The 12,449-nt window shown below is 43.0% G+C and overlaps 1 protein-coding gene across 8 annotated transcripts in view; it reads left to right on the top strand.

The window, feature by feature from the left end:
- The first annotated feature begins 676 nt into the window (after nt 1-676).
- DENND1A (DENN domain containing 1A) overlaps nt 677-12,449 on the top strand; it is a 146,068-nt gene continuing 134,295 nt past the window's right edge. The window contains exons 1-2 of one of the 8 annotated variants that reach the window (XM_063409885.1): nt 677-1,207; nt 6,887-6,957. In XM_063409885.1, coding sequence (XP_063265955.1) covers nt 1,191-1,207; nt 6,887-6,957 — 88 coding nt within the window. In that variant the 5' untranslated portion in view covers nt 677-1,190. The remainder of the gene's footprint in view (nt 1,208-6,886; nt 6,958-12,449) is intronic. The other 7 variants (XM_063409886.1, XM_063409884.1, XM_063409887.1 and 4 more) reach the window with 7 other exon arrangements.

The raw sequence follows: 12,449 nt of genomic DNA, 5'->3' as shown, positions 1-12,449 counted from the left end.
CTTTTCAGTCGCTTTAGTCTCTGTGCCCACAGTGCACGATGTTCTGTCACAGTTCTACCAGGGCATCTCTCCCACCCTCTCCCTCTGCCTCTTTCCTTTGATTTCTGCCTGAGACTCTGGCCTGTGTCCGTGGGGATAGCTCCCCTCTGCACGGTGTTTTCCAAGACGGGCACTCCTGCTCCTCATCTGTCCTGGATATCAGAGGATATGTAGGGCTCGGGATGGAGCTGGGGACGCGTTTGGGCCCATCAGTCCCGGCCCGGTCTTGCTGTTCGGTGTCACTGCTGGCCGCTCTTCAGCTGCTGACAGCGGCCGAGGAGGCCTGAAGGGAGCGCGGGACTCCCGCCCGAATCTCCCTGAGGGGAGCGGGCCCGTCCCGCCCGGATCTCCCTGAGGGGAGCGGGCCTGTCCCGCCGCGGGGTTCCCGCCCGGATCTCCCTGAGGGGAGCGGGCCTGTCCCGCCCGGATCTCCCTGAGGGGAGCGGGCCCGTCCCGCCCGGATCTCCCCGAGGGGAGCGGGCCCGTCCCGCCCGGATCTCCCTGAGGGGAGCGGGCCCGTCCCGCCGCGGGGTTCCCGCCCGGATCTCCCTGAGGGGAGCGGGCCCGTCCCGCCGCGGGGCTCCCGCCCGGATCTCCCTGAGGGGAGCGGGCGCACTCCGCGCTGCCATTGCCGACCCCCGGAGCTCCCGGCCGCAGTCACAGAGACACAGGACGGGTCAGGTAGGAAAGGACCTTTTGGGGCATCTGGTCCAGCCTCCCTGTCCAGACAGTCATGAAAGCACATGGTACAGGACTGTGTCCTGACGGTTCTGGAATACTCCCTGTGAGGGAGACTCCACACTCTCTCGGGACAATCTGTTCCAGTGCTCGGTCACTCGCACAGTGAAGAAAGTCTCCGTCGTGTTCGGGTGGAACTTGCTGTGGGTCGGTTTCTGCCCGTTGCCCGTTTTCCCGTGGCTCGGTTCACGGGCAGAGCCCGGTGCTTTCCCGGACGGCTGCCCCAGCCAGGGACACGCGGGCGGCCCGGCCCCGCCGCACTACAGCTCCCGGCAGGCCCCGCGCCGTGACTCGGCCGGGGCGCCGCGGCGCGGGCCGGGATGGAGTGAGGGGCGAGCGGCGGACAGAGCGCGGCCCTGCGGCCCCCGCCCGTGTCTCGCTCCGCCCCGGGTCTATGCGGCCCCCCGGAGACCATGGGATCCAGGATCAAGTGAGTGCCCTCCGCAGCTCTCCAGCCCCGCTTCAGGCCCTCGGGAGAGAGAAGGGGACTGACTTCCCCGCCCTCCCTCCGCTCCGTGTGAGGCCGCGCGGGCGGGACCCCGGCCGAGCCCGCGGGCCTCGGTTTGGGCGAGGAGAGGGAGAAGGAAGGGGAGAGAGCGCTCCCTGCCCCGCGGGCCGGAGGGACGGGCAGGACGGGCCGTCCGACCCCAACTCCGGGCGAGATCCCGACGGGACCCTCCGGCCCTGCCCCAGGAGAGGAGCGAGAGCCGACCCTGCCTCACCCCCAGCCCGCTGCCCCTCCCGCTCCCAGGGCCGGGCGGGGAGGGCACTGCAATGTTATCGGTGCAGGCCTGAGGGAGGGCGGGGGTGCCGTGTTGGGAACATCTTCGTTGCCAGCACAGCCGACGCCTGTTCGGGGGTGTGGAGGGGTCGAAGGAGTGCAAATTTCTTAGCCCAGGTTAGAGTGTGCAGACGGAAGGACTACAGTCTGGATAGGAGATAGCCAAAGTGCATTAGCAAAGGGCCTCGGAGGAAGGAGAAGAGTGATGCAAGTGATGGATGTGCTGGGCCTGCAGGTCTATGCCTTCAATGTTTTGGGGTTTTTTTAATTATTTTCATAAAACTGATGGTTGATTTATTGGTAAGCCTTGTTCGTATGTTTGGTATAGTCACATTAAAAGTCTCAGTTCGTTCATATGCCATTCCAGGAAAATTCAGTTCCTCGGACACAGGCGGAGGTGTACTCGGACACAGGTAGCGGTGTAATAAAGCTATTGCCAAGCAGGGAGTGCTGGCAGCTCTGTGTGAAAGGGTTATAGAGTGCAGAGGACCCAGGTAGATCCGGTTTTATTCAGCAGTTTCAGCAGGTGCTGTTGAGCAATTGTTTTTCCTTCTTGAACACAGGATTCTTCAGGATTAAATCGGGCTTTAACTTTTGACTTCTTTTGTTCAACTTCAATACAAGACTGGAGTGGCATAGTTTGTGTGATGACACATCTTCATGTTCCCAAGCCCACAGGCTGGATAGATTATATCGTGTCTTTTCAGCCAGGTGTTTTAGGAAAATGTAAGCAGATAATGAGTTTGTAATGATAGAATTGTGGCAACTGGTTGGTTCCAGAAAGGAGTGAACCTTCCTTCCTTAAGCATTACTGTGGGCATGAGTTTTGCACCGTTTTGGAGTACGTGTTCTCAACTGCTGCTGCACAGATGAAAGCCTGAGAAATTGGTTAAACTCTTACAGTCAAATACAGGCAGAATTGAAAACTGTAGATGTTTTGGCAGTGGAGTATGTTGTAATCTCTAATTTGCAGCTTCAGACCATACAGCAGTCACTCTTGCTTGGATCACTTGCAAGATTATGATCCAAAATGACTTCTTAGGATGATATTATCTTAAATCTGTTAAAAGGCTGATGCTTACTTTAAATGCAGTTTCTTTTGTGTGCACACTGAATCCACAAGCTGCTTGCCATCTTTGGGTCTGTGACTGCTGATTGGACTTCAGTGGCTTTGAGCAGACTTTGCTAAATGAAAATATCATCAAGCAGGTGAGATGCTCCAACTAGAAACTGGTGTCAGGGAGATGGAGCTGTTAGAAATACTTAGTGCAGCCAGTGGAATTAAGGATTTTTTCTGTGCAAAGTCTTTCAGAGTGAACTTGTCTTTCAAGACTGCAGATAAAACCCATGTCTTTCCCAGTTGCCACAGTAACAGAGGTAGTAAACCCAGGTAAACATTGCTTTTCATTCTTCTTGGACTTTGTGAGAAAGCATTTTGTCCACTGAGTGATTAAGCAACTTTGCCTGGAGCAACACTTAATAAACTGCTTTTTTCCACTTTGGACAGAACACAGTGCTCGAGCAGTGTAAGGACAAAATTTCAAAACAGTCTTAAAATTATATAGAGTGAGAGGGCCTGTCTGAGTAAGAGGCTTTTCTGGTGTGCCTTTCTGAGCTGGATGTTTAATCCAGCAAAGACTTTAATGTTGGTAAATAACTTCCTTATTGGGACAGGTTGTAAGTGAATGAGAGAATTGTTTGGTGACTGGGTAGAGTGAGGCACATCTCCTGTAGGGGTGTCACCAGTATATGCTGGAGCCCCAGTAAACATCCAGCAGTCATTCCCTTGCTTCCTGCAGTCGATTGGTAACTGTGAGGGATATTGAACTGCTTGGCACAGGATCCCTTGCACTCACTGTGATAGACTGCATGAAACCTGGCCATATCTGTCACTTACATTTCTGATGGGTGTATAATGATGAGTCATTTGAGTGAAGGATTGCTTAGAGAAAAGTATCACTGGCTGCATCAGACTGAAGTGAAAGGAATCAAGGAATTGCCAGCAGTCCTGTAAGCTTTTGGCTTCTGTATAGCTGCAGGCAAAACAAAAGCTAAATTGGGTGTTGGGTTGGAGTGCTGGGTTAATCCTGTGTCGGGGCACGTCTCAGGGAACGTGCCAGGCACCCCGTGCCAGCCAGGTGAGGCAGGACAGGAGCCTTGTTAACCTGCTGCTGTCACTGCTCGGAACCTTTGCACTCCGTGTTACAAGACAGAAAGGATTTCTTATTTATTTATCCTAGATTATGTGTCAATATCAATGTGTTCAGCACAATGGCATTGCACTGTGGAGACAGTTGGCATGTCCCTTTCCAGAGGTGCTTGTATTTCACTGGTGACACAATAGATGCCAAGGGTACGTCTGGGAAAGCTTTCAGAGATTTAACAGAGCATTTGTTATATACTAAGATGAAATATTATCTACTTAGGGAATACCAGGCAAAAAAAGTTAAATATGTGGAAATTAATCAAGGCTTTAGTTGTAGTTTCTGAATTGAATTAGTGATTACAGGTTTCTGCTAATAATTTATTTTCTGCAAGAGTTGAGCAACTAAGCCTTGTTACAAGGCAATTAATTATCAGGCAATGTCAGACTCCTCTCATATGCCTTAGCTCTTAAGCAGAATGATACTTTCTGTCAAAAGTGCTATTGCATTTTCCTGTGTGTACAAAAAATGCTCCTGACAGAATTGAAATAGGCTGCAGATATATAAAGTATGTACATCCAGCCATCCAGCCTTGGAGAAGAGCTTGATTTAATTTTACTCTGAATAAATCTTTTACAGTTTGGTAAAAACTACAATTTTTGATCATAAAAGGTACATAAATATCTTATTTGAAATATCTTATTTCAGTATAAAATTGAATTTCATATTGATTGCTTTGAAACGGATGTTATTTCTACATCAGAGACTTGAGGTAATTCATACAACTAGCATTTATCACAGAAGTATTATTTTCTCATACACCTCCTCCCTAAGTTTGTGTTTACAAAGAAGCATTGCGTTTCCTTCCGAAATTGCCTAGTTTTAAAATAAATTAGGTGCTATGTATTTTTGTGCCTTAGTGTCCCATGTATTTTTATAGTTGCATCTAATTGTCCACTTAAGCAGTGGCCGTGGGTCTGTCAGTGATTTTTGGGAGGACACAACCTTGCTGTGTGTGTTCAGGGCTTTGTGCTGTGCAGGATTGCAGGGGCTGGAGTTTCTGTGCAATATATAAAGTTATAAAATACCCACAACCCAACAATGACTTCATTCTCATACTGAGGTGTTGGTTGTTGAATGCAGTCTTTAATACCGAGTTTCTCACTTGGGAAGGCTACTTTAATTTCACTGTTCATAGAAATAAATGGACGTTTGTCATGGAAAATTAAAATACAAAATGTGATGTCTTTTTGTCTGAAGGTTTTGGAATATAGTCTGTGCTCCTGCTAGCTGTGTTACACGATGCTTTCACTTAGGAATTTGAACATGGGTTCCAACATAATACTAAAAAGGTGTTTGTTGTTTTAACCATTAGCTGTAAAAATAAAAAGTTTATAAACTTTTAATTAAGGAAACAGGGTGCTAAAAATAAAGACACAAACAAGGAGGCTGCCCAGCAATGAGTATGAAAGGAGAAATACATTCCTGGTGCTGTGTGGGGATCATTCCCTCCTCACCCTGTCCGTGACTGTTGGAATGGAGCTAAACCCCACTATTTGCAGGTTATGTGCTGCAACTTGATTAGCACAGTGAGAATTATGCAAGTTTGGTTTATATTGCACAATAATAGCTGGCTCTGGATTTCTCCTAACTTATGAGTGTAGTTTTCTGGAAAAAACAGCTACTTAAGACAAATCTGTTGGGAACTGGTGGCAAATTAAATTACCATTAATTGAGTTGTGAACCATTGTGGGTCCTGAGAGGTGCTCTGTAAAACTTAGGAGTGTGATCCTGTGCTACTGAAAGCAGTGGTGGCTTTTCTGTCAGTTTAAATAGGTGTGGGGTTTGGCTTAGAGCCACTTGAGTTAGGCTAAGTGGGCCTGTGGCATGGTTAGAAATGTTTTCCTTAATCCTTTTGGTGTCCAAGTAGGATTAAAAATAGAAATGCTCTGAAGGGTTAAGCTGAACTCCTTGACATGCTTATGTGTTTGCTTTGAAATGTTGGGTAAGCTGAGTTTAATTTTTAAAATTATCATTCACTCAGGAATAGTAGCATATATATTTATGGGTTTTGTCATTGTTTTCATCCTTAGCTGTAAAGCAGTTGCAAAATTCACAAATAAATTATACCACAGCAATTTTTTAATGTTAGTTTGCATTAACATGTAAGAGACAATTTTATCACTATACAAGCAGCCATAAATTTGGAACAATAATTATGCAATTTTGATTCTTGATTTTAACCAGAAAGTCTAAGAATAAAGTGTCACATATTCAGACCTGCAAAATCCCTATTTCAGGATTACAGTCTCTTTAATCTCAAAAAACCCCCAAAAAACTAGAGTAGCTAAAATTGTTAGTCAGGAATTAACTCAAAATATTCTTTCTTATATAATCACCTGCTGTCTTTACACGCTCATTATAGGACATAATTCCAGAGCATCACTTAGAGAGTTAAATTACTAAGAACTGAAAGTATACACCAAATGGTTTGTTTGTATGTTTTGAAGTAATAACATTAACTTTTTACTGTTACTACTGATGTATTTATAACTCTTGAGCAAAGTAAATCTCTTTCCTTAAGCATCATTTACATCTTGTAGCTCAGTTTGAGATGGTTTTTGACTGTCACACTTATTTCCATGCATCTGGCAAATTTCTGGATTCAAGACTCTGGAGTCTCATGAGACCAAACCTTGTGCATTTTCAATATTCTCCAGCATGGCCTTTTTGTGACAAAGAGGTAGAAATATTTTGACAGGTATTAAAAAGGGGCACTGTCTTCATCCTAAATACAGCCTCAAGTTTTTCAGTACTGTGCAGAAAGTGAGTTTGGCCCCCTCTTGACTGCACCTATTTTTTTTTCCCTTTTCCTGGGCAATTGGATGTCATGAAGGTGAACTCTGGGGTCACAGTAATGAAAATGTGAATCTGGTGCTGTTTGTTCAGTGTTGGACAATGCGACTTCTCAGTTTGGTGAGAAGTTTCCAGGACTTTTTCCTTAAAAGATCCCTGTATTTAGCACCTTGCAAAGATCTGCTGAGAAATCATCCAGGGCTGTAAACCAAGAAATGGAGATTCTCTGGTTGTACTGTGTGCGTGCTGAGAACCCTTTTTGACTGCCTCACTGCAAGTGCACTCAGAGCAAATTCCCAGTGTGCTAAATACCCTCCTTCTGTTTCAGACAAAATCCAGAAACTACCTTTGAGGTGTATGCAGAAGTCACCCACTCAGGAATCAGTTGCATCGGGAAAGGTACTGTTTTGGAATGTAGTTTTATCTATTTATTGGCCAAAATTATTCTTAAGAACGATATATTGTGAGATAATGTGTATTTAACATGATGCTGTTCTAGCTTTTAAAAATGTCTGAATTACTGGTTCTGTGGAGTCTTCTTCTAAAAATGAGAAATTTGTGTTTCTGTACCTGATTATGACAATTTTCAGGGTTTTTTGACTGTTTTGTCTCTTTGTGTCTTTTAAAATAGAAATAACTTTAAGTGATTAAGTTGAAAAAGTAAGTGCTTTCTCAGATTGGTATTTGCTGCTTATGTAAAAATGGGCAGTTTTAAACCAAAAGAATATTCTTAAAAATCTTGTTTGGAGTTTTACTTCCTCTTTTTTACTTGTCTACAGAAGTATTTTTATCTGCTCCCAGAATTTTCACTTTGATCATATGACTTTATCTGGAAATTAGGCATGGATGCAGCTTATGATTTGGTTAACTGTTTTCACTATTGTTATCAAATTACACAAATATTTTTTCTATAATATTATTTTTGATAAGTGTTCTTTTGTTTATGGTAGAGAAGTCCCATCACTGCTGAAACCAATATGTAAGTACATTTAGAAATTTTTGATTGCACTTTTATCTCACCTGACAAACTTGATTAAATAAGCAGGAAAAGCAAAGGTTGAAATTTGTAATGCTGAAATCTAATTCGAGATACTGTTTATGAGACTTCAGTCTCTAGAATGGTACAAAAAGGAAGTTTGTCAAAATTAAATAATTATGATAAGTCACCATATCCTGAAGTAGTATTTCTTTTGTCATTTACTAAACAATCACACGTGTGTTGTAGATATGGTGTAATGAACCAATAGAAGGGATTTTTGTATTTTATTGACTGGAAAGCCACTTACCTCCTTTTATATCTGATTTGTTACAGTCTAGGAAAGTCAAATAGCTGCAACTCCTTCCTTCCCTGCCAAAGCCTCCATAGGAGCTGTAACTGCAATACAGTTTTGGCTTGTCCTACTGCTCTGTGCCATCTCAACTATTTGATGTAACTGCAGGAGCCCTTTTAATAACTGGTCTTTGTTTCTGCACATCTGACCTGGATTCTAGTGCCAGAAAATCTGGACAAATTTGACCATAAACATTACATTGTACAGTACTAGTGTCTGGGTATAATCTTCTCTTTGAAGTTTGTTTGCATCCCCCTGGAGGGATTAATTCCCTGCTGTGGGAAGGTGGGTTAAAAAGCACGGAAACTACTTTACAGGTTTTTAATTGGAGAATTTAGTATACATTTTGTTCTATAAACCTACTGATTCTATGGGAGTTTCACTTAGTTGTGTTTTTGCACTTGTAGGTGCAAAATCTTCAGAAATTCTTTCTAGGGAGTTAAAAGTGAGTTTTAATAATTGTTTTTAACTAGTCATATATTTTGAAGTTACTCTCTCTGAAGAATCTTTTGAGAGATTTTTCCCAACTGATTTTTTTTATACTTAAGAGATATACTTTATTCTCAGAAGTCTTAGATTTATGTATACCCAAATATTTTATCCTTGTGTTCTGAATGAAGTCTGGTTCTCTGCAGTGTCAAGCTGTATTTAACCATTGTACTGTATCCCAGGCAAATCCCCATTCCAGAAATACACACCTAGAAACCTCCATGTAGTCTGTGTCCACTTTTTTGGCTGTCTGTTCCATGCCAAAACCCTAAGAATATAGATTAACTTTGCTTTTTCTGCACTCAGAGAGTGTTTGTTACATGGCAAGGAGCAGCTACTGTTGAGAAAAGCAAAATCCATGAAAGTTGTATAAGAAGCAAATGATCAGGCAGGTTGAAAACTATTTCTCCCCATTTAATTGATCCCAAAATTAACTAAGGTTGCTGTTTTAGAACTTTGTGTCTAGTATAATAGTGCTATTAATTAGCTCTTAATTCTGATATCAATCTTCTGATTTGGTCTTGAGGAGAAAGAATTGTTTCAAAGCTGTAACTGTCCTAGTATGGGGGATTGTCTGGCTTGTGGGGTGGCAAAACTTGCCTCTATTTTGTCATTTGAAGATTTGTGTAGCTGTCATGGATTAACCCCAGCTCAGCCCCAGCCCTGGTGGGATGGGGCAGCAAACTGGAAAAGTGAGAAAGTGGCAAAGGATGTTTGCCATGTGACTGTGAAGCATCAACTGAAATTTTAAGCTCTAATGTATTTCAAAGTTCACAGTCCACTGCAGAAGGGAAAAATCTGTTGTGATTCCACGAAAGACGCCAATAAACCGGACCGAGTTCAATGGAGGGCGGCAAGGACGGTGAGAGAGATGAAGCTGAAGCTGAAGCTGAAGCTGAAGCAGTGTGAGGAGACGAGAGCTGTGGGCTGGTGCAGCCTGGAGGAGGCTGCAGGGAACCCCAGCAGGAGCCCTCCACACCCAGGGACTTCATCAGGGTGAGGTGCCCAGGCTTGCCAAGGGGTGCCTGGCGGGAGGACGAGGCTCAGGCTGAATCAGGAGACCTTCTAAGGGAACCTGCTCACCATGAGGAGTCAAGGACTAGACCAGCTCGCTCAAGAGACCTTGTGCATCTCCATCCTTGGAGGTTTTCAAGGCTGAACTGCTTCAAAACCATGAAGAACCTGGTCTGACCTCACACCCGGCCTGTCTTTGAGCACGAGATTGGACTGGAGACCTCAGGAGGTCTCTTCCTGCCTCAGTTATCCTGTGATCCCAAGATTTGATTCACAGAAGTGGAAGCTTCACAACCATCTGGGGAGTGTTTTGTACTCTTAATAAGGTACAAAGAGAAAAATTTCATTGAAACCAAAGAAGTCGAAAAAGCAAACATTGTTTTATTCCAGTCCAGGCAGAACTTTGCCAAACCACAGTGAAATGTGTGAACTGAGAGTGGAAATGATCACTGGATCAGCTTGCTGTGCTCTCACTGTCCTTTTCCCTCAAGATTGTTTAGAAGGAATTGTATATTTTTGGGACATGAAGTCTTTGGTACATTATACAATTCCAGCATTCAGTTGTATTTAAAGGTGTTTTTTGTCCATTTCTTTGTTGAATTCATAGGTCTTACTTGGAAACTTATGGATTTTTCTTACTTAAGTAAATGTGATGTCTTTTTTTTGACAACTGTGGAACAGGACAGCTGCAGCTCTGACTGGCCACATAAAGACGAATATTTCTTATTAAAATAGGTATTTCCTTAGGACAAGACAACACCATACCATTTTCTTGCCTAATGATTGGTGTTTCCATGGAAGCTGGGAATTCCCCTTTCTTAGAGGACACGTATTTTTCCTGTTCTTTCTTTTATTGCCAATGTACCTATAAAAGCTTTTCTTGTTGTCCTTGGTGTCCTTGGCCAGATTTACTTCTGGCAGGGCTTTAGCTGTCCTAACGTGATGCCTGACGGTCCAGGCAGTTGCTCTGCGTTCCTTCCAGGCCATGTTTCCCTGCTTCCACCCTCTGCAAGCTGCCTCTTGGTGTTTGACTTGTCCAGGAACTCCCTGGTCATGTTTGGGCTCCTCCTCTCCCCTGATTTCCTCTTTGTAGGAATGCATTGCTCCGGGCCTGGAGCCTTCTCACCAAAAGTGAGAGGCTGCAAACTAAAATAGAAAGAACAGAGTCTGTGTTTTACAGTGGCAGTACATGGAATTTATCTTGTGAGAAATCTGTGTTGTGTGTGTCAGGTATGTCAAGCATAGGAACTTTGCAAGTCTAATGCTTCTCACCAGTCCCCACACATTTACTTTCAGAAAAAGAGGGGAAAATGACTGTGGTTTTATTATAAAAATGAAGTATTTTAGGAAAAACATTGGCTCAAAGTAAGATTAATAAGTTTTGTGTCTCTGGTGCATGATCTTCTCTCATGCATTGCAATTGTTACATGATATGGATAATTAAAATGAAATTAAATATTTTCAATGAAATACTGCTATTTAGCTGTATTTCTTTTTCTATTTTTAGTCTTTGTATACAGGAAGGAAAAAGCATTTTATAAGACTGTGAGTTTAGTATTTGTCATGGTACTCCATAATACTGAAACTTCACAGAAGCTGAGGTAGTAAATGACAAAGAACTTGTATTGTTTTTTTTACAGAAGATAACTGCTGAAGCTCACTTAAGCACTCCTGTATATCCAGTTCTGTGCTATTGACACATTGTAGAGAAGTGCATTGCAACTGTTTCCTATGGTTTTAATCTCAGCCAGAAGATTGTTTTGTGCGGGTTTTTTGAGATGCAGAAGTAGAAAGAATCTCCTAGCAAATTTAGTTTAAATACCTTTATAAAGAAAGTGAAAGCTTAGTACTTGTGAAATTTTTCTTTTAACTTTCAAAGCACTTTATGATCTTAAAACTGCTGCAGATCATTCATCAAAAATAGGATGTGACAAATTTAAGGCTGTTGCTGGACCTCAGCCAAAGATTCTCTCTTGTTAGAAAGGGCTGTGAGGAGAATTGTAGTTTGACTGTCAAACTGTTCATATAGCAAAAGAGAATTTGTTAGTCTAAAGTAACCGATCAAAATAGTCTCTGAAGTAAGAGCATTTGAAAGTAAATGCTCACAAGAGTAAAACACCCCCTACACCCCTGTCTGGGAGGACGTACCATGCTTTTGTGTGGGGTTTTTGTGTTCTTGCCAAAGCAGACATTATAAAAGTATGTCAAATCTGTAGCTTTACCATGTAGTGTGCCAAAAGGCCTTTCTCTCCAAGGACCTCATCTTTCATCTTTTTGTGAGTGTAGCATAAATTCTTGCTGTGTGTTCAAGGAAAAAGCTGAAATGGTTTAGTATAGCTGAAGGATTTCTTTCTGAGTGTTTTTTTAAAAACCGTGGTAAGTTAGAAGCCTAAATGCGACTGCATGGACAAAGTGTAAGTATGTTAGAGTTTAACAAATGTTCACTGGATTAGGAAAGGAAATGTAGTTTATGCTACTTCTTTTATGACAGAATTTAAAAGGTTTTGCTGTAAGGCTCTCCATGTGCTTCTTTCTTTTCTCGAAAACATACCGCTAAGTTGAAAAGGGAGATGAATCTTAGAAGGAAACTATTAACTCTGAGGTAGTTTATCATTGTTTGAGTGAAAGGATGAAATTTGCATTTGAATTGGCTCCTAGAGTAGCATGTACTACTAATCTTGTTCCTACTAGAAGCTGGTGAGTAGTTTAAGTACTTCCTTCTTTACTTTTCATGTTCTAGCCTTGGGTTGTAATAGCTCTTTCCCTCCCTGCCCCCCCATCCCAATAGATCACAAATGTATAACTTAAACTAATCGAAGTCCTTAACTCTGCTGGGAGAAGTCACGATGTACTGGGGCCTTAAAATTATTCTGCAGTTGTCACTGTGGTTTCTGTGCTAGGACTTTCACAGGTAGAACTAGCAGCTTTCTGTCTGTCAGACACACTGCTGCTCCTTACCATTATCTTTTCTCATAGATTCTAGAGTTAAACGGCAGACCAGTGCCTCCTACACTGATAAAGGATTTTCTTACATATAAGCAAAGTTACTGGACCAGG

This window comes from Prinia subflava, chromosome 12 (genome assembly GCF_021018805.1).
Source record: "Prinia subflava isolate CZ2003 ecotype Zambia chromosome 12, Cam_Psub_1.2, whole genome shotgun sequence".
Lineage (NCBI taxonomy): Eukaryota > Metazoa > Chordata > Aves > Passeriformes > Cisticolidae > Prinia > Prinia subflava.
Note: the sequence above shows the minus strand (reverse complement) of the source record. Positions and strands in the feature narration are given on the sequence as shown.